General features: G+C 42.2%; 1 protein-coding gene across 6 annotated transcripts in view; it reads right to left on the bottom strand.

Moving 5' to 3' along the window:
• ARID5B (AT-rich interaction domain 5B) overlaps positions 1–19,256 on the bottom strand; it is a 114,750-nt gene that overhangs the window by 17,955 nt on the left and 77,539 nt on the right. For 5 of the 6 annotated variants that reach the window (XM_068689306.1, XM_068689305.1, XM_068689308.1 and 2 more), the window contains 3 exons: positions 13,503–13,707; positions 11,161–11,213; positions 3,431–3,528 (listed from right to left, as the gene is read on the bottom strand). In XM_068689306.1, the coding sequence (XP_068545407.1) occupies positions 3,431–3,528; positions 11,161–11,213; positions 13,503–13,707 (356 nt within the window). The remainder of the gene's footprint in view (positions 1–3,430; positions 3,529–11,160; positions 11,214–13,502; positions 13,708–19,256) is intronic. The other variant, XM_068689307.1, reaches the window with a different exon arrangement.

Here is a 19,256-nt window from a genome sequence, read left to right on the forward strand (position 1 = left end):
CAGGGCACTGACAAGGACCTCGCCGCTTCCCAGGAAAGGCTCGGCCCGAACCAGCCAACACCAGCCGCTCACGCCCCTACGCTGCATGACTGGGCAAGGTGACTGCACGGAGAGGAGCACAAACAAAGAAAGTTAATGACCAAAACAACAACAACGCATAAGCTCTGTACAGTCTGAATCATGTAGAGAGCAACAGCCCTGCGATGGGGAAACATTAATGCTTTTTATATTGGTAATCATCTGTAACACGAGCAATTAAGTACAGTACTAATGGACTATAGCCAAGAGCCTGGTACTAATATTAAAAACTGACAGAGATGAATAGGTTTGGAAGGGAAACTAGGCTGACAAAGACATTTTTATGAAGTGCTTGGGCCTATGTGAAATAACCCAATCTGAGGCAGGTTCAGACCAGCCATGCCTACAGTGACAATAACGCATTCATTGGCACTATGTGATTCCTGCTATGCTTTAAATAAAAACACCCATTGCTTCCACTCAGCAACCTGCACTTTCATTATTATACTCATTAATAAAACAAAAGTTGTCTAACTAATATACAAACAACACTTACTGAAAAACTGGCAACCTCGCCTTGTTTTAAAATGAAACCACTTACTGGAAACCCAAACTGTACTTCATGAAACGAATCAGCTGACAGTGCACACAAAATCTTCCTTTCCCCTTTAGGAGAGAAACAAAGCCATCGCCTCGCTGACCCAGGCGCTCTGCCCACCTGCAGCACCCAGCCTCTCCTCCCCGCCTGGGTGCTGGAGGGGGAGCAGAGCAGCCCCTGCAGATCTGGCCATGCCCTGACTCCTCTGCTTCTGGCTCTGCTTTAGTGTTTGCCACCTTGGTACCGGGGGGTTGCAGCCATATCCTGCCTTTTTAGAAGTTACAAGCAGAGGAGGGCACGTGCCATTTTGCTCCGCAGCATCCTAACGATGTCATTGAAAGGTCGCACCAGCTATGCAGCCGTGGTATGCTCAAGCCAGTGTAAGCAGCTGGTAGCTTCTCTGTCATGTTGGAAAGAAGCTAGTTATCTCAACACGGCTGCCCCTGACATCTAGTTGTAGAGACAAATGGCAAGGCTAAGCCAAACAGCAGCGGTACTGGTGACGCCAGGGAACCTCGTGTTCTGCCTCCGGTAAGCAAGGAAAGGCCCGTGGGATTCAGAAAGGAAAAATCATGAGGTTTATTCAGCATTTACTTCCCAGCTTAATTCAATTTCCAGTTTAGCTTTACAGCTCACCTTCAAGTTAGAAAATGTACGTGTGTCCTGAATCATGAATGTGTATTCCTGTGCTGCAGTTCTAGTTTTAGATTAAATGTCATCTGAGCACTTCGGCTATAAATGAACATTACATTTACAGGTGCTGTAGTTAGAATTACCAGCTGAAACAAACCATGACAATTTAATTTACTTTTTTCCAAGTCTGAGGCTTAATACAGCTTTCCCATGGTGGAAAAAAGTGTCTAACGCTAGAAATCTAGAAATTGGACCAGTCACTGAGTTTTTTCTTTCTATACATGTTTTCGTTTTTCAGACCAGATTTGGAAAAGCATATTTTAGGTTAGCTCAGGGTTGATGTAAAAAATCCCACAAGACTTTTTCTCCAAATGCCGTCCTATGACAGCCTGCCAGAAAGACCTGAAAAATAGGTCCTGCCTTGTATCAGACTGAACCCAGAATTACACAGTGGCTCTGGAACCCAATGGCTCACATTTGAGCTCTTTGGTGTCTTAAGACCCATCCTAACCACCAACTATAGTTGTGTCCTCCCTCAGACTGGCTTGGGGCAAGCAGAATTGGTTTTGGGTAGCTGGGAAAGGCTGCTGAACTCTCAAGTCATGGTGAGTCTGCTGAGCTTTTCTAGTGAGTGTAATGGACTTTGTAGTACATCCCTAAGTAACTAAGTCACATGGAGGAGCCTCTGCGCATCAAAGAAGAATGCAATTCCAGGGTTTTGCATGTAAAATAATAAACCACTAGCATGAAAGCAGAAGAAAGAGAGAAGGGTTCATGGAGTATTTGTGAACGGCTCATTTAGTTTTCCACTGCTACAAGAGACTTGCTCTCTCAGTGAATCTCGGATTTCATTACAGAGCCCGAGTCGCGACCCAAACCCGCAGAGCCCCAACTCTCGCGTGTGCCTGGGTCTCCTCTGAGAAGTATTTTGCACAGCATGTCTGGTGAGGGAAGACCCAGACTACCAGCTTCAAACCAATCAACTGGCTTGGGTGCAAGAGAAAGCCTTGAGCCTACCGGGGCTGTAATAACAGAGGGGAAGAGCCGAATACCCACAATCTGATGAGTCAATTACAGCAATCTTTAACATTTGTCAGCAATGCAACGGCAGGGAAAACCCCGTCTGACGTGTACAGCAACGCACACAATTTGCTCTGCTGCTTGGCTCGATCTCTGGAAAGCTTCTAACTCTAACTGTTTTGGTGCATTTGATGCAATTTCTTTGTTCACCCTTGTGGTGGAGATGCCTCCTGTAAATGAGGGCTGTTAACCAACCCTCCACGACAAGGGCAGTGTCTCCCTTGGAATGCCCAACATGTAAGGCACAAAAAGAGGCTGAAAAACTGCCCAACGCGCACAGCTCTGCTGTGCCACCTTCTGCACAGGCAAGTACAACCTCATCCTGAGCTCAGTACAGTAACTGGCTTATGCCCAGAAACAAGAGATTGGACTTTCCTTATCTGAGCCTGAAATTGCAGAGCTTTTATTAACATTCGCTTGTCTTACAAAAAAAAAAAAAAAAAAAGAGTTGTTTCTAAAAACCAAAGCAAACTAAAACAACATTCCAGCTCCAGTATTTTATTCAATGTGTGTTGGCTTCACAAGCCCTGGAAGTTATTATCTACATGCGAAGAATAAGAAATCAACAGTTCTGACCAGCAACAATGGCTGCAGAGAAAGAGTGCTTGGCAGCAGCTTGCAGGCAGGGAGGAGGGAAGGAATGCAGTGAAGAAGAGGAATGCAATGCTCTGCATGACCTACAACATTAACAGCACCCTGCATTGTGGGCCGCCCCGTTATTTTGATCACAACCACAATTTGCTTAATTGGTATTCCTAAAAAACGACAAAAGACAAGTGTTTGCATCAATTAGCTGTCGTTCCTCATTTCTCCTTGAGTATGCTTTGCTCTATTTTTTGGCTTCTTTACTGAGAAAACTGCTGTAAAAATTAAGATATGTACCAAAGAAAAATCAGATTCTTATTTTATTTGTTTAGTCACCGAAGACGCACACTCTGGTTTAAATTACAATGGATTATCTGACTAAACTGTTGGGGGAATATTTACTATATCTTTAAGAATCCTCTCTCTCTCTTTCTCTAATTCTTTATAAAACGCTTTGAAGGCTCTCCAAATTAATTTTTTCATTATTAAACAAGCATTTCAGATTTGTTATCTTACCTTTCATAATGTCTGCGAGTACATGTAGCAGCACTTGTGCTTCCAGGGTTACCACCTAATTCATCATAAATATGTTTCCATTGTCGACGGGCTGTTATCTGTAAAAATGGCAATGGAAAATTTAATCTTGCATCTTTACAGATTCTACAGCGTTTGAGTTCACAACAACAAATGCATGTGTGACACTTCCAGAACAGCATGTACTACAAGCACTATAAAAGCCCCTACAGAATATATAGAGCGCGCAGAGCTTTGGGTGTCGTTTTTTCCTTTTTTTTTCTTTTTGTAAGTTAACACTATGCCTATTTTCTCTCTCTCTAAAATGGAGTGATCTGACTGATTCATTATCAAGTCACAAGCAATCCGGTCTCACAAAAGAGAATCTCAATCAATACAGGGTCATTAACCATCAGAAGTTTTGCAGACAAATCCCACGGTGAATTATGAAAATGAAGCTAGAACCATACTCAGCACAAATAATGATTACGTAGTTATTTTAACTAAATTAGAGAAAATAAATCTGCTGCAAAACCCAAATCCACCACAGAATTCTATAAATCCATAAAAGCATAGTCTGTAACTCTATATGTTACAAGCTGTTTATTTTTATCCATTTATGTCAGTAAAATATATAGATCAAATAGTAATGAAATCTTAACATACTCCAATGTTAATATTTGAGCTATGTACTTTATTGGACCATGCTGATGAAAATAAACATCTTGTAACATATTGAGTTGCATACCATGGCTCTGTTTTTTTGTACAGAAATTAGGATTATACAGAATAACAGATGGAAGACCTGGCAAAAGAATTGTTTCTGAATACCACTTCATTATTTTATATATTCCGCTATATTTAAAACAGGAAGAAAAACAGGAATAGGACAAGCACAACAGATCACCCTCCTTTGCCTGCAGCTCATAAAGAAGGCCAGTGGAAAATTGTGGGGGCAATTTGGGGAGAATTTTGTAATTTTCTGTGGAATGCTGTGGATTTTAATATATTCAGCCCTGGAGGCTTCTTTGGAGTTACCCACAGAGCAGTCAATGGCGTTTACTGAGGAGCTAAAGGCAGCAATCAGAAGAAAACAAATATTACAACTTGCAATCTGAGGCCTGTAATTTTAATCTAAACAAGGGGAGATAGCTACTGTCATTAAATATTACTGGGCAAGAGGTATTTCTGTTTTGCTCTATAAAAAAGGAACATCCTTGCTTTGCAGAAATCATTCTCTGAAGCCAAAAGGATGGCTGGAGACTTAGCACTTGATAATGTTACAATTCCAAGCTTGTTGTTTGCACAGATTTCCTCAGAAAACATCAGCACCTCCTCCAACCCACTACTAGTACCTTTTTTTGGACTTCTAAATACTCTGAAGAAAGGGAGTATTTTATCTTAAAGCTCATTCAAGGCAAAATGGGCTGACCGTATTCAACTGTTTCATTTTCTGTCTTCTGTAACAAACCCAAAGAACATGGATGCAACAGAAAAACTGAAATTCAAGGCTAAATTCTCCACAAATTAATTATTTAAATAAAAGCTAAACACTCATCTGAGGAAAAGGCTCACTTTAAGTCTCAGTTCTCTCACTTAAGTTTTTACGCTGCTTCTTCCCCAGGCTGCCCACACCTTGGTCTATTACTTTTCCTAAAGGGATGGAAGAACTGGAGTCCTAATGAGCCATAAAGAACACTGCCTCCTGGGAATATGAACAGATGCTCCTTCTGCAACCTGAAAGGTCAAAAAAGCATTGGACCAAGCCCCCTGCTGTGGAGGAATGCCTGGATGGAAAGCTAGCTCTGGTCCTGCCTCCCACACCTTTGTGTCTTTGGTCTTTGGGACAGGTAGAGGGGACAAGGCATGGCCAGGAAGCCCTTACCTCTTCTTAGTTCCTCAAAATCATGGATCCTCTGTGGACTATTGCAAGGGGCTTTCTATTAAATATTTTCTGGCAGCCTCACAGGCTAAGGGAACAAAGACGCTCAAAGCCAATCTGGGGCTGTGCTCTGACCCCTGGTAAGCACAGCCTGGCTGGCTGGCAAAGCTTTGTCCAGGACTCATCTTTGGCTGAGTACAGTGATGTTGTGCAAGAGATATAAAATAAAGCAAAGGATTCGTCCACAAGAGGACTACTGCGAGCCCCCTTTTTTAAATGCACCCATGTTACTAAGAAGCACAGCAGACATTTTCAGAAGGAACGTGGTAACCTTAGAGCCCAAGTCTCATCAACTGTGAGCTGAATCCAGAGTCAACACTCAAGCTGGAACAACACTAAACATATCCATCTTTAAGGTGAAAGGGGAATCCCTCTGAAATCACTGGACCTTTTTCGGTGTCTATCTCCTCTAGGCTGTTTGGAATAATAGTATTTACATAAATATTTGCCCAGCTTTATCCAATTCTCCCTCTGCAGTGGATCAGAACTCCCTGGCAATTAGCAGTTGTGCCCTCCCACGTTTCAAGTTGACATTCCCTGAAACAATTGTTATTCTAACAAAGCCTAGGGTTGAGTTTTCCCCTGCTCTGGAAAGTTTAGGTTTTATGCTTAATAAACTTCAAAGGACTAACGTAAGTGATAAATTACAGCCTTAAACAATCTGAGCAAAACGCTGCACTGTGGAAACCTCCCAATTGTCATGTAGGGCAGCACTGTTCAAGCTGGATGCTCATGCTGGCAACGTTCAAATTAAGGACTGCTTTCTTTCCTCATTGAAGTTACTCCCAGCCACCTTCAGTGACCATGGACTTCTCGAGGAGCCAGGAAAGGGCACTGCTGGGCAATGCTTTGCTTATGGTTATTGTTAGTACCAAGATGCCTGCTTTGGCTGCTTTGTGCTTGGTGCACAGGGGTCTTCTACTAGGAATGGGCTCAGACGTGATCCTGCTAAGTAACATGCCCACGGCTGGGGCACGTGAGAAGCAGAACAGCAGGTAACAGAAGGTGCAAAAATGTTCAAATGTTTTAGCTGGCTGAGCACGGAATTTCCTGTAAACATTCAGAGGTGTCATTTTTTTTCAAGGGCATAGAGCTACAGTGGAGTAAGACAGCTAAGATGCTGCAAAAGCTGTAACAAGTACTTCCTAAGCACTTTCACTTTACACTTTTGGTAAATTCAGCCTCAGTTTCCTGACTTCAGTTCGCCTGCTGCAATAGACAACATGCAGAGGACAAAGTTCCTTAGCTGCTTTAATTCTCCAATTTGTTTTTCTCTACACCCACCATCCCTCATGTGTCTGGCACACTTCTACAGGTGCAGGCCCACCTATTAATCAAGACAATTGCACAGGCCAGTCTCATCTCTGAGAGCTTTCCATTCTGATGCTGGCTTTAGATGGCTTTAGATTTAAAGTGGTCTTCTGGTTTGAAGACCTCTCCCACAATTTGCTCCAGACTGCAGGTCCACAGTCCTAGACCTGGGCCCATTGGGAGCCAGGAGCTTTGAAAATCTCCATGCCGTATTTTCCTATCAGGAGAATTTAGAGTTAAATGAGAGACTGCTCTGCCCAGGGACCTGACAGCAGATTCTGATCTCGTTCCTATAAGCATAGTATTAGGCAGTAATGGGTACTCAAAAGCAACCAAATAAAAACAATGATGTTATCTATTAAAGTAGAGGACTGTTTATACATATGCTTTTAATGGCATCTTCTGCTTTGAGAAATTTAAGGTCTTCTGCACTGCCAATCCCAGCTCCCAGCTCTCTTCCTCATGAAAAGGCTTCTTGCTTATTTCCTGCTGTAAATCTAATGGGGGATTTTCTGGTCATGGCATGTGATGTACATAAGGCTCTTCAAAACAGAGCTCTGGCTACTAGCTCTGTATGAAACAAACACAGGTAGCTTTGCATTCCACAGAGATCCCAGCTCCTGCAGGCCTGCCCAGACACAGAACTTTTGTATGCGTCAATCATTAATTTCTAAAAACTAAAGCACTTTATTGTTGCTTCCAGGAGGCAGCAGCTAAACGGGATCCTACTGACCTTCAGCGAAACTTAAGCTGCTGCACGGCGAAGGTTAAGCCCCACCTGTTTTTCTTTTTACCCTTTATCTTTGTAAGACATCTGCAGGTAGAGTCCATACAGCACCACACAGTCTTCTACAATTATGCCAAGGCATTCCTCCTGTGTTGGCTCAGAGGGAAAGATGCCACTTCATGATTTGCCAAAGACAGCTCTTAAATAATTCCTGGAAGTTTCCCATCTGTGAACATCTGCATTTTTTACTCACTTGACTTAAGGTGACTGACAAAATTCCAGGCCATGGTTGTTAAATGTCACTGCAGCTGAGCCCCCTGGAATGTGACATTTCATCCAAGGATTTGGGGACATTTTAAATCATTCATATTGTGAAGGTCTGCTATACGGAGTGATTTCCAATGCACTCTCTTATTACTAGCAGTAAAGATGCTTATTTCATCTATCTTCATTTAAGAGAAATGTGATCCCACCAATTCAAAATAGACAGCTTCATCTGTTAAGGAGTTAGACCAATTTGTATGGGTTCCTATTTTTAAGACTGTATTACATCCAACAAGAACTACATGGGAGTGTGGTATTACAAAGTCATGGATAACAACTAAGAATTAGTAATCAAACAGATAAGAGATGAGAAATGACTCTCACAAGCAGCGTAACTGGAGAGCCCTTAAATAAAAACATGACACACAATGATGACTTGACACTACTAAATATCCTGTTCTGTACAGGTAAAAGGCTCTGCCAAAGCTCACTGGATGCATTCCAGTACTTGGTACATGACAATTAAGGAAAGACAGACAGATGGTTAAGAAAGTTGTTCTCTGCCCTTCAAATCCAGTCCCCGACAGTTTTCATTCACATTTAGATCCTTAAATAGGGCTGGACTCAGAGGACATGCACTGTTCTGTGAATTTGAGCAGAAGCTGAAAAACACTGTACATAATCTTTGCTTGTTTCTCATTTTTAAAGTCCTATAAAGGCTTCTGTACATGTACAAGGTGGACAGGGCAGGGGCTGAAACTGAAAATTGGCCAACTATCATTGTTTTGTCGAACACAAGGATGTAAAGATTGCAACTGCTTTAACTGGGGAAGTTTCTACACTCGCCTATAAAATAATTGTCACCTGACCACTCTAAATCCCAATGTGACTTTAACCAATCTTTAATCTGCTGCCTGTTCAGAACATGGCTGTCACACGCTGAAGCCAAATACTAAACATTCATATTAAATATAAGTATTATTTTCTTCACAATACTTCCAAGAGAAAAGGCCTGCTTCTATCTCAATGCATAAACTAGAAGAGTGAAATTTTATAAGCAAGTTAAAGATGATGAAGCCCTTATAAAGATTAATGGCTCATCCAAGCCTGATGACGGGGTCAATACAGATGCTGATGAGGGTAGGCTCCTGCCACCCTAAAATTGGGGAAAGCCTTTGCTCTGAACATGACTTACCAACAACAGTGCGTGTGAGTCACAGTCACAATTGTGCGTGTGAGTGGTGCAATTTAATCACTGCTGAATTACAGCACTCGAAATTTAAATACAGGACTAAGCAGACCTCTCTAAGATTCTGGAATTAAGACTGAGGTCCACGTCATCTCAGTCACCTGATGCCTTGCTGAAAAATGAAACCTAAATCAAACACAAAAGCCTCTCACCAATGCTCACCATAATAAAGTATGTACAAACACAGCTAGGCAAACTTAACGGATATAAACTGGTTATAAAATAATTAAAAAAAATGGGTGTGCACAGGTCAAAGTATTGCAACAGCTATTGGTTTAACATTCAGGGAATATAAGGCAAGGGCAGATCTATACTGAGGATGAGTCTGCTCAAAGCAGAGGATGAGGTCAGGCAGCCTCACGATTGTTCCATGTACAACCCAAATCACGTCAACATGCTCCTCCCTACTTCAGCTCTTCTGTGGAGAGAGCACAAAAGCCACTCACATCCAAAAAACAGGATCAGGCCCATCGCTTCAGCCAGAGACATTCCCAAATCAAAGGTGGGCTCCCAGGTATGTCAGACAGCTTGAACTATTATTGCCATTTTCATCGAACGAGGCAATTGTCCCTAACCAACAAAGAACATCTGTCGCTGAGAAAAGGACAGGAGCTCTGACACAAGGAAGGACTGATGCTACTCTGTATGACACTCTCACGTGTGTGCTCCTTTTCCCTCTGATCCTCACATTGCCTCTCACAGGGTCTGCTGCTCTTGGTGGTCCTGGCTCTCCGGCCTCTTGTTCACAAACTCACCCTCCTATTCCTGCTCCTCCAGGCACAGGGCTTCGCCTTCTTCACTACCTCTAAATCCTCCTGCTCTCTCTCATTCTGGCACTAAAGCTCAGCTCTCTCCAGCAAGCCACCGTTTCGGCACCCCTGCTTCTAGCCGCAGTCCCTTCAAGTAGGTCTGAAACATTGCTGCCTCCCTGAGCACTCTGAACACCTCGCTCTCCTCTCAACTTTCTTCCTGGCCTTCTCTTTGTGCTCTGGATCAAGATCAAGATTTAGCCCTCGTTTTCGCTGTACTTTGCCACTCACAGCAATTATTGTTGGCTCACAGTTTGTGTAACAATATACCTATGCTAGCTATTCATGCATATATACCCCTGAGCACACCTACGCACACTCCTGTACATAAGCATGGTATGTGCTGATTAATGAAAGATATAGAAATAACAGAAGCCAAATCAAGCATAGATTTTTGTTGAGAACGTCAGATTCCATGTTTCACAAAATCCCAACCACACCCATGCTAATAAACCCAGGCTGTTAATTTGTAGAACAATATGCTTTATTGTATGGAAGGAAAACGGTGAGTTTTGTATTTTGGTTCAAGTAACTTTCAGTCTCTTGATAGTGCATTTCTTCTTGTCAGTTCTCTACAGCACAGATATGTCCCAGATTACTTCGTAAACAAAGCAAAAATAATTTCTTTCATCCAACTGCGGCAGGAACTGAACAACTTAATCTGATCATTGTGTGCAAAGAAAATATTTCCAATGACGACATCTTCCTATGTCAATTGGTTTTTATTACAGATGTCATCTCTATGTGCCATATTAATGCAGCTCTTTCTTCTCATTTCAAGATTTTAATCTAAGTTTGTTGCTCTAATATTTTATTGGTTCAAAATACATGCTGTAAAATCCATGGCCTTCAAATTTTCCTGTGAGCTAAAAATAAACTGCTCTTGTCAGATATGGTTAGCTGATAAAAAGTGTCAGAGACTTTTCTGAATTACTTTGATAACTTCCTGTTTATGTGGTACTGACCCTTGTCTAATAAAGATCTTTTACACTTGGAATAAGAGAAGATACTGCAGCATACTATTCCTTAATGGACAATGCTGATTACTTTTGAAAGCCTTTAATACATTTCCCATATTAGACATGAACAGATGTCAGGGATGTTGCCAAGTGAAATTTCTTTTATGCAATCTTGGCTTGTTGTACAATAATAGCCCTTTCTCAACATGGGAAAAAATTACAGACCCAACTAATTTCCTTGACAGGGAAGAGTTACATATGTTTTCCACTTGTAGCTTTTACGACAAGTTTACAATTTTGCCAAACCTGGAACTAATTGGGACTGTTTCCAAAAATGGTCCAATAAACCCACAATGTGTACAGCTAGCCTAAAATGCAGCAAATGATTGTTTGCTTTAACTTTTTTTTTTTTTTTCTAACAGGGAAAAGTCAGATTGCACAATTATTTCATTTAAGTTACTTAAACACTTACTGTTTCATATCCTCCCAGTTTTTGAGCAGCTTGAAACATAGTCCAAAGGTTAACTGTTAGAGGGACAATAAGTATTTAGATAAGCATTGCATTAACCAACATATTTCAAAGAAATGTAAATTAAACAGTTCTTTTTAAAAAAGCAGAAAAAAAAAGAAAGCTCACAGCCCCTGAAAAAGCTCCTGTAAAACATTTTCCAAAGAGATATTTACATAATCTGAAAAGTAAATATTAGCCCATACTATGTATATTTTTTTAATTACATATAAGAGAACACACTTAGATTCCTTAACAGGACTGGAAAAACACACTGAGACAAAGGTAATGGGCTCATTTGACTTTGCTGATAAGAAGCACAGTATAATGAGACTATAGCATGTTTCCTTAACTTTGATAATAAAAATTACTCATTGGGAAGAATGTTGCTTTTAATTATTTGTTTAATACTGATTTCATTAGCAAGCAAGCATGAGCCACACACTGGCTCCCAGAGAAAGCCTATTGATTAAACAACAATATCCAATATTTACTGCAGCTCAGATAATGGCCTCCATAATCAATAAGCTGTGTTGTAACGGATCATGTGGAAATGAACCTGGGGGAGCCTAAATGCAAATTACTATAATAATTATGGTATGGGTGGTCGTGCCGTGCCCATGGCTGTGGGGTGGAAGGAACAGAGGCAACTCCTTCAAAAGGCATGTTGGAAGATGCTTGTTGCTTCCTGCATAATTCCTCCCCTCTCAAGTGCTTTTCATGCTGGTTTTTATTTTTTATTTTATTTTATCTGAGAGAAGAAAATTTGATGTCTCAGCTTTATGAAAAGTCTACACACTGTTCCGCCAACAAGCAGTGACTCCCAACAGACACACTGCAAGCACTGCAGGCCAGACTCAGCAGTACGCTGCACAGCACAGCAGACAGGATCTCTTCCTCCACGGGGAGCACGCTCATTTGCAGTGTACATACTGCTTCTTCCCACTAACCTATTTATATTGGCAGTGTTTGCACAGGTCTTGCTGGACAAACACAGAACCCTGTCCTGCAAACATTTCTGCTCTTCTCGGCATACTTACTCTTGGCATTTAAGTATTTGCTGGATCTGGCCCCTAATTTCTAATGAATGACAGGCAACTTTCAGTGTATTTCCTCTAAACGTTAGCAGAGAGTCCTACCTTAGATGGGGAATTTTAGAAATAATACTTGAGCTCGTCTTTCAAGCCTCCCTTTCCCCATGCTTGAGGGAGTGCAAAATAAGATGGGGGGGGAAGGTGAATTCTTTCCTCAACACAGAACGTTCTGAAAGCCTCATTGAACCTTGTACTGCTTCAAAGCTATCAAGAGCTTTGCCTAGGCCTTGATTTAATCTGAATCAATGCATAATGCAACGAAGCCGTTCATAGTACATTAATTTTACTTCCATTTCAAGCAGCCAGTTTTCAGACAAACACTGTAATCATTCGGAGTTATATAAGTTTATAATGGCTGCTGGAGGCCTGTTGCAATCAGTGCCAATTGCTATTAGGTATGTAAATTGTTATGTAAAACATACAGGTTTGACATTCTTCATCAAAATAACACATGGTTTTAATCTGGGAGATAAATTAGAGTAAATAATATTTCAATCCATGGAGTCCTCCCTTTAAGGAAATAAAGTATCATTCAGCCTATAGATAAGAAGAAAAAATACCCCCATTTACAGCTTTTGTTGGAAACTGAAAGAACTACACTGCGCTGCAATATTTATGTGAAATTTAGTTACAACTGTATCTTCTCCACCTACAATTGCTTTACAGATTGTGGCACTACAAACTGTACATGCCAAAGCAATTTTAAACATTGTATTCTGTATTAAACAGATACAGTCTGGTTTTATATTCTCCAAAGTCAGTAATTTATTAACTATAAACACATTTTTGGGCTTAAAAATCTGATCCCTTTTGTGCCTTTCTTGACCACCTTTAAATGTCTTCCTTTAATATTTGTCCTTTCATAAAGAACATCTGGGCACAATAAACATACGTCATATTATTAACTCAGAAGAAAGGCATTACAGACGCTGCAGATTTACAAAACAGAAAACTACAGAGTTTTCAACATGCCTATTTCTAGTCATAATCAGCGGATTTAAACCTATAAATATCCAGCAGCAACTACCCCAGAAGGAAGAGATGCAAATCTGGGCATAAGACAGTAAAATGCCTGGACTGGAAAATGTGTAGATATAAACATGGTCCCCCTATCCGTAAGGATTTAAAATAGGCTCCGTGTGCAAATGCTTTCTCTAGAGAAGCCAAACCGTTCTAAAATGTCAACAAGAAATTGAGAAAAAGGATACTTACTCTGCTTAAAACCTAAATAGGGTATTCGTTCAATTGGTGTTTTCCTTTCTTTCATATATTTATAAAGTGCCACAAGGAAAGCCTGCTCATCAGCTCTGCATTCTTCACCTACGGCAATCTTTGATTTATCCTCACTTGAGCCTTTTTTACAGTTGCTGTTGTTACTCTTGGGTTTGGGCAAAGCTGACTTAGCCTCACATTTTACCTGGGAAAAAAAAAAAAAAAAAAAAAAGAAATATCAGATCTGGGTAACCTTTAATTTTCACTTAATGAATAAATACCCTCTCCTAGCAGAATGGATTGTTGAAAAAACGAAGGCCAAACCATGCAACTGTGTTTGAGGGGAAACAAAGGAAGCTATTTATAGAGCTAAATGTCTTGTTCTGAATCTTAGTCACAACATTTTTAAATAGCCACATCTTTAAATCATTATAACCCATTGGTAATGCTCTCCAGATCTGCATTTTTATGACTATACATTGCTATGTCACAGACAGCTCCCATCTCTCACATACACTTGCCATTAGCAAGTCTAATAATAACCTTCGTTCCAGGACTGACACTGAGCATTGTCAACTCTCGTAGACAACCCTTGGAGCTGAGGGTGCTCAGCCCCTTCCAGGAATGCTCAGCAGCCAGCTCGGAAAAGACACATTTTTCTCTCCTTTGGCCCACCAAAATAGATGCAGACCTTGGCAAGCCTTACCCAGGCAGACCCCTCAGCACACACGAGTGGAGGTTCTGCCGTAGCACAGACTAAAGCCTAGTGGGTCTGAGCATCTGCTTAAAGTTAAGCACAACCCTAGGTATTTAGCAGACGGAAGAGGCTGGTAACAGGAGCCTTTCCTGGTAGGCACCAGCAGCCTCAACGCATGTGAGTCCCAAAGCTCTGCGTCTGGCCTCCCCGGCTGACGTGTGCCAGTCAGGAAGCCAACAAATTGGAACCACTTTACTTCTCATCAGTATTCAAACACGGGAACAAACATCCAGTGAGACTGGCTTAATCCTTCAGTCCTCCTGGAGATAATCCTCTCATTGAATCAAGTGAGTTACAGTTTGAGCATTCCCATAATTTGTGTGTACCGAAAACAAAAGAGCAGAACCTTGCGAACTGATGTTTACAAGCTCTCCATGTCCAAGATGGGATCAATCCATTTCCAGTGAAATACTGGAAGTCATCTACTGGCAGGTAGCGGAGATGGTTACAGGCTGTGTTGTGGATTTGCACTTTCCCTTCAGTGCTTGCAAGTGCTGTGAGAAGCCTTCTAGCAGCTCCACAGCCAAACCCAGAGGTGTCCTTGGGGCTCCAGGAGCGAGCAGGGAGACCGTAAGGGCAGTACTTGGCATATTGGGAGGGCAGCAGTGTATCTTGCTCAACGGGAAGACAGGGGCTCATAGTCAAGTAAACCACCAACTCCTTCGTCCTCCCCATTTCTAAACCAGGTGCTTCGTGGGTACTTCTTGACTTTTTTTGAGCTAAGTGCTATGAAGAGCATTATGTAAATGCTGTAAACAAACAGCAAACATACCACTGGAAAGTCTTTGGTATGCTTATCTCAATAAAGCTACCCTGTGCTCCGGCTCCGGGAAAGCAAAGTCCTTTCTTTTATGCTCCCCCAAGGTGTTAATTTTGAAAAAAGCACTGATTTAGGGTTAGCTGTCTCCACAGTTTTCCACAGACATTGGACAAGGCAATGCTGGAGGGGAGATGTGGCCACAATTTTCCAAGATACTTGATGCTGCTTAAAAACTCCCTGTTGGACACTGCAGGGTATGGCTTGCTCCTCCCAGGAAATGCAGCAGGGACTGGAACATGGACTTCCTGCAGGGTTTTTCTTGGTCACTTACTCCTGAAGAATGCTTCCTGTATTGCTCAATCTTCTCTGCTTGCACATTACAAAGAGATATTGTCTTCCTATGGCACAAGACACCATGCTTTGCCTTTCGGTAATAGATACGCTCGCTGATTGAACTTCTGTAAAGATCCTGGGTTTCATCCAAAACTCAATGAAGTTAATAGGAATTTTTTCCTAGTAAATGAACTTTGGATTTCCTCACTCCACTTTTCAGTTCAGAACTGTAATCCCTTGACTTTTTTACTTTGGCTCCTTGCAAAATTGCTTAACAGCTTCCACTTGTAAAGTTTGGATTATATTGTCATGATTTTCAGTGCATTACCAAAGACTGGGTTAGCACTCCCAGTATAAACCCATAATTTCATTAAATACAGGATTTTTAATTTGAGCTGCATAGTGTTGCAAGGTAAAATTTGGAATAAATTCACTGGAACTGGGAACAATTTTTTTAGTTTTGAAGCACACTGGCTTGGCAGGGCCAATCTATTTATCTATCTCCACCTTTTTAGTGTTTTCTTTTTTTTTCTTTTTTTGAACTGGGCAATTCAACTATGCTCGCAAAAGCAGCCTGGGCACGAATGCTAAATCAAATCAAAGCTCACTTCTCTGAAAGCAAACTAATGGTAAGGGATGTTACTCCTAAGGAGACAAAAGGAAACAAAGAAAGTAATGTATGAAAAAAACCACTGGGAGTGAGAAATCCCCGTGTTACACATAATGTCCTTCTCTACAGCGTACAGAGAAGAGAGGTCAAAGCGCCTGTGGATCTCAAAGGTGCCAAAATGCAAAGAAAGGCCTCCAAGTAGTGTCAGGTTCAATGAAGCTTTGATGAAGGCTGCAATGCTTCATCCACAAATGTTTGAGGCACAAGCCTCGTTTCTGGAACTTCCCCTGCGTGCGACAGGAGACATGAATGAACGCCGTGACCAGTGATTAATGACAACCCAAAGGGCCAAATGCCATTCTGGATAACACCAGTGTAAATCCAGCACAAATGCACTGAAGTCAGTGAGAGCTACGCCAGATTTGCACCAGGGAACAGAGACCGACCTTCTCTCTCAAAGAAGTTTCGAGTCTTCCTAGAAGGCAAAGACCTGGACGAAGGCCCCAAACACAGAGTTTTGCTTGGCTCTGCTCTCTTCTCTGGTCTGCTCAGAAAGCAGAAACAACTCTGTTATAAAGGCAGAGCTCAATTTCCACTGGAGGTAGAGCTCTTGCGCTGTAGCTTCGGTGTGAGTAACACATCCAAAATGAAACTGAGGGCTAATGCCCCAACAGGCACAGAGCTGCAGCGTGGAGAGGCTGGGTGTGTGCTGAGTTGGGCTCTGGAAACATCTGAGCACATCTTTCTGCTTGTTCCATCAGGAGGGCATGATCCATGGTCAAACGCCCGGTGAGCATCACGGCTACACCCGTGTGTTTGTTTTCTCCTGCCAGAGGTCACACACACAGCAGACCACTACAGAGCTGTATTTTAGAGTTTCAATCAGATAATGTCTGAGGCTCTCAGAATAAATCTTCAGGTCTGAGAGCGTGCCAGGCCACCTGTGGCCACAGAAAAAGCAAATTCTGGCAACTTTTAAACTAATTTCTCAGATCTTGCCAAATAAATGAAGTGAGAGATTTACTTTAGCATTTACACTAGGAGATGTAATGAGTAGATTCATTTGGGGACAATCTCCATGTTTAACAAGTTAATCCTTTCAGCTCTTCGAAACGGTCCTATCAGCCAGTTGTAAAAAACCTTACAGTGCTCTTTTACACGCCTTGAATGGGAACGCTCTTTGGGCGCATGAAGTGAGAAGAGTTTGCAGGTACACCGAGGGTTATGCTGGAGCTTGCAAGCCACAGAAGCCTGTCCAGCGGTGCTGACATGTGAGGTGTGAAAGGCTCCAGGCTCCTGGGAATACCGGAGAGAAGAGTTTGACATAGGCCTCGCCAGCAGAGCTGATCCTGCCTGGGCTGATGGCCCAGCCTGGGAGGGATCTCCCCTGGGAGGTAAAAAAAGAAGACAGCAACCAGCAAAGAGACCAAAAGCAAGAAGTGGTACACGCACGAGCCACTTCCCCTGGCAGCAGCCGCAGGGCCAGGACCGCACTGTCTGTCCCGCTACAGCTCTGCTCTAACAAGCCACACGTGTTGGACTCAGCTCAGAACTCCTCCTACCGAACCAAAGGCTCTTCTGCATCAAGTAACAGTAAAAGCCTACGAAACGATCTGCTCGTGGCTCAAGGTAAACATGCCTAACGAAAACTAAATTGTAAGAATGTACAAAGCTTTCTAGTCATTGGCAGCTGAGCACACAAATGCAGCAAGTCATTATAACCATGTGGTTTGTGTTGGTCTTGACAGGCTCAAAACCGCAGTCTTCAGAATGCCACTTCTGCCATTTCCCTGCCCAAACCCTACAGCCACCGCGTCTCCATCACAGCCTTCTCCCCACCACCCTAGAAATTAGGCTGCTGTCAGACACTGGGTGCCACGAGTTGAGGATGAAAGCAGCACAACTTCTGGTTGAAAGGGATTTTAGCTGGAACAAGAACACGGCCAAGACCATTGCCAAAATGTTTCAGTGTCTGACACAAGTGGATTTGTCCCATTTAATCTAGCATTTTTCAGCTCTGCTTTTCATGAACCTATTGGCAGCATCTGTCAGAGGTAGAGCAAGGACAGAGGAGAAAAACTGGTGGTGAAGCCCAACACGAAGCCTAAGCTGATGACTTAACACCCCAGCTATTCCCCAAAATGAGGAGACAGTAGATGGGTCTTCATCCCCCACCCAAACACACTCCCCCTGAAACCTATTGGCAGGGTCTCCATAAAGTGCAAGAAATCTGCTTTGGAGGGTCTCTGATTCACTGCCCCCCTCTTATTAAAGTGTATCTGTAGCTCTGAGACACAGATTGATGCAAAGAGCCACAGTGAAGTCGGTGTGACTACATGCAAGGACATTATATCAGGAGCACGTCTATTATTTATAATGAAATTAAGCTGGCCAAGATAATTAATGCTATTAATATCTGCACAATGATGAGCACAGTATGACTAGATAAATAGGCAGAATTACTTCTTATCTGAAATATCCTCCCATTTGACTAGTAGGGTGAACCCAAATATAAACAGAGAGGATAAACAATTTGGTATGAAGTGTTACTGTTGGTTTTAATTATCTAATACCTATACGTCAGGTGCTAAAGAGGCAGAACTGCTCATGCCACAGGCCAGGGTGCTTTGGCAATGCAGCCCATGCTGCATCTTCCTAGTAATATTTTTACATTAAAAATGGCTGGGGGGCAGGGGAATTGAGGCAAATTGAGACATTTTCACACCGCAGATTTTGCACATTCCTCCACTGAGCAAAAACATTCAGGCAAACTCTATAGTATCTGGCAGGACCCTGCAACTCAACACACCAGGCTCCATCGCCTTTTACCACGCCTGTCTAATACGATAGTACAGCCTCCAACCGAGCACAATAGGGCACAAAGAGAAGAGAAACAGTGACTTAAGGGCAGAGCTTCATCATGAACTTCAGCCTCTTTTATCGTCATCAACAGAAGGCACAATTTTAACTGAACTCCTAGGGAGGAGGAGGAGGTGGAATTTAATTTGCCTTCCTATGAGAAACCCAGAGCAGAACACTTCCACTTGACCTCTTTAACCTCCTAATCTCCCAGGACATTCACTGCCTATAACAATACGAACGTAAATGGATCTATAGATTCACTGTATTTCCTAAGGAGATGGTCACAACAATGGAAGCGTTTTCCAGATACACATCCATCTAATTTAGTGAAACAATGGACTTAGGAGGAGTTGGCCTAAACATTCAGTCTATGCAAACATGTTTAGCAAGGGCTAGAAAGTATCACAGTGACAAAGTTCTGTCATAGATAAA

This window comes from Anas acuta, chromosome 7 (genome assembly GCF_963932015.1).
Source record: "Anas acuta chromosome 7, bAnaAcu1.1, whole genome shotgun sequence".
NCBI lineage: Eukaryota > Metazoa > Chordata > Aves > Anseriformes > Anatidae > Anas > Anas acuta.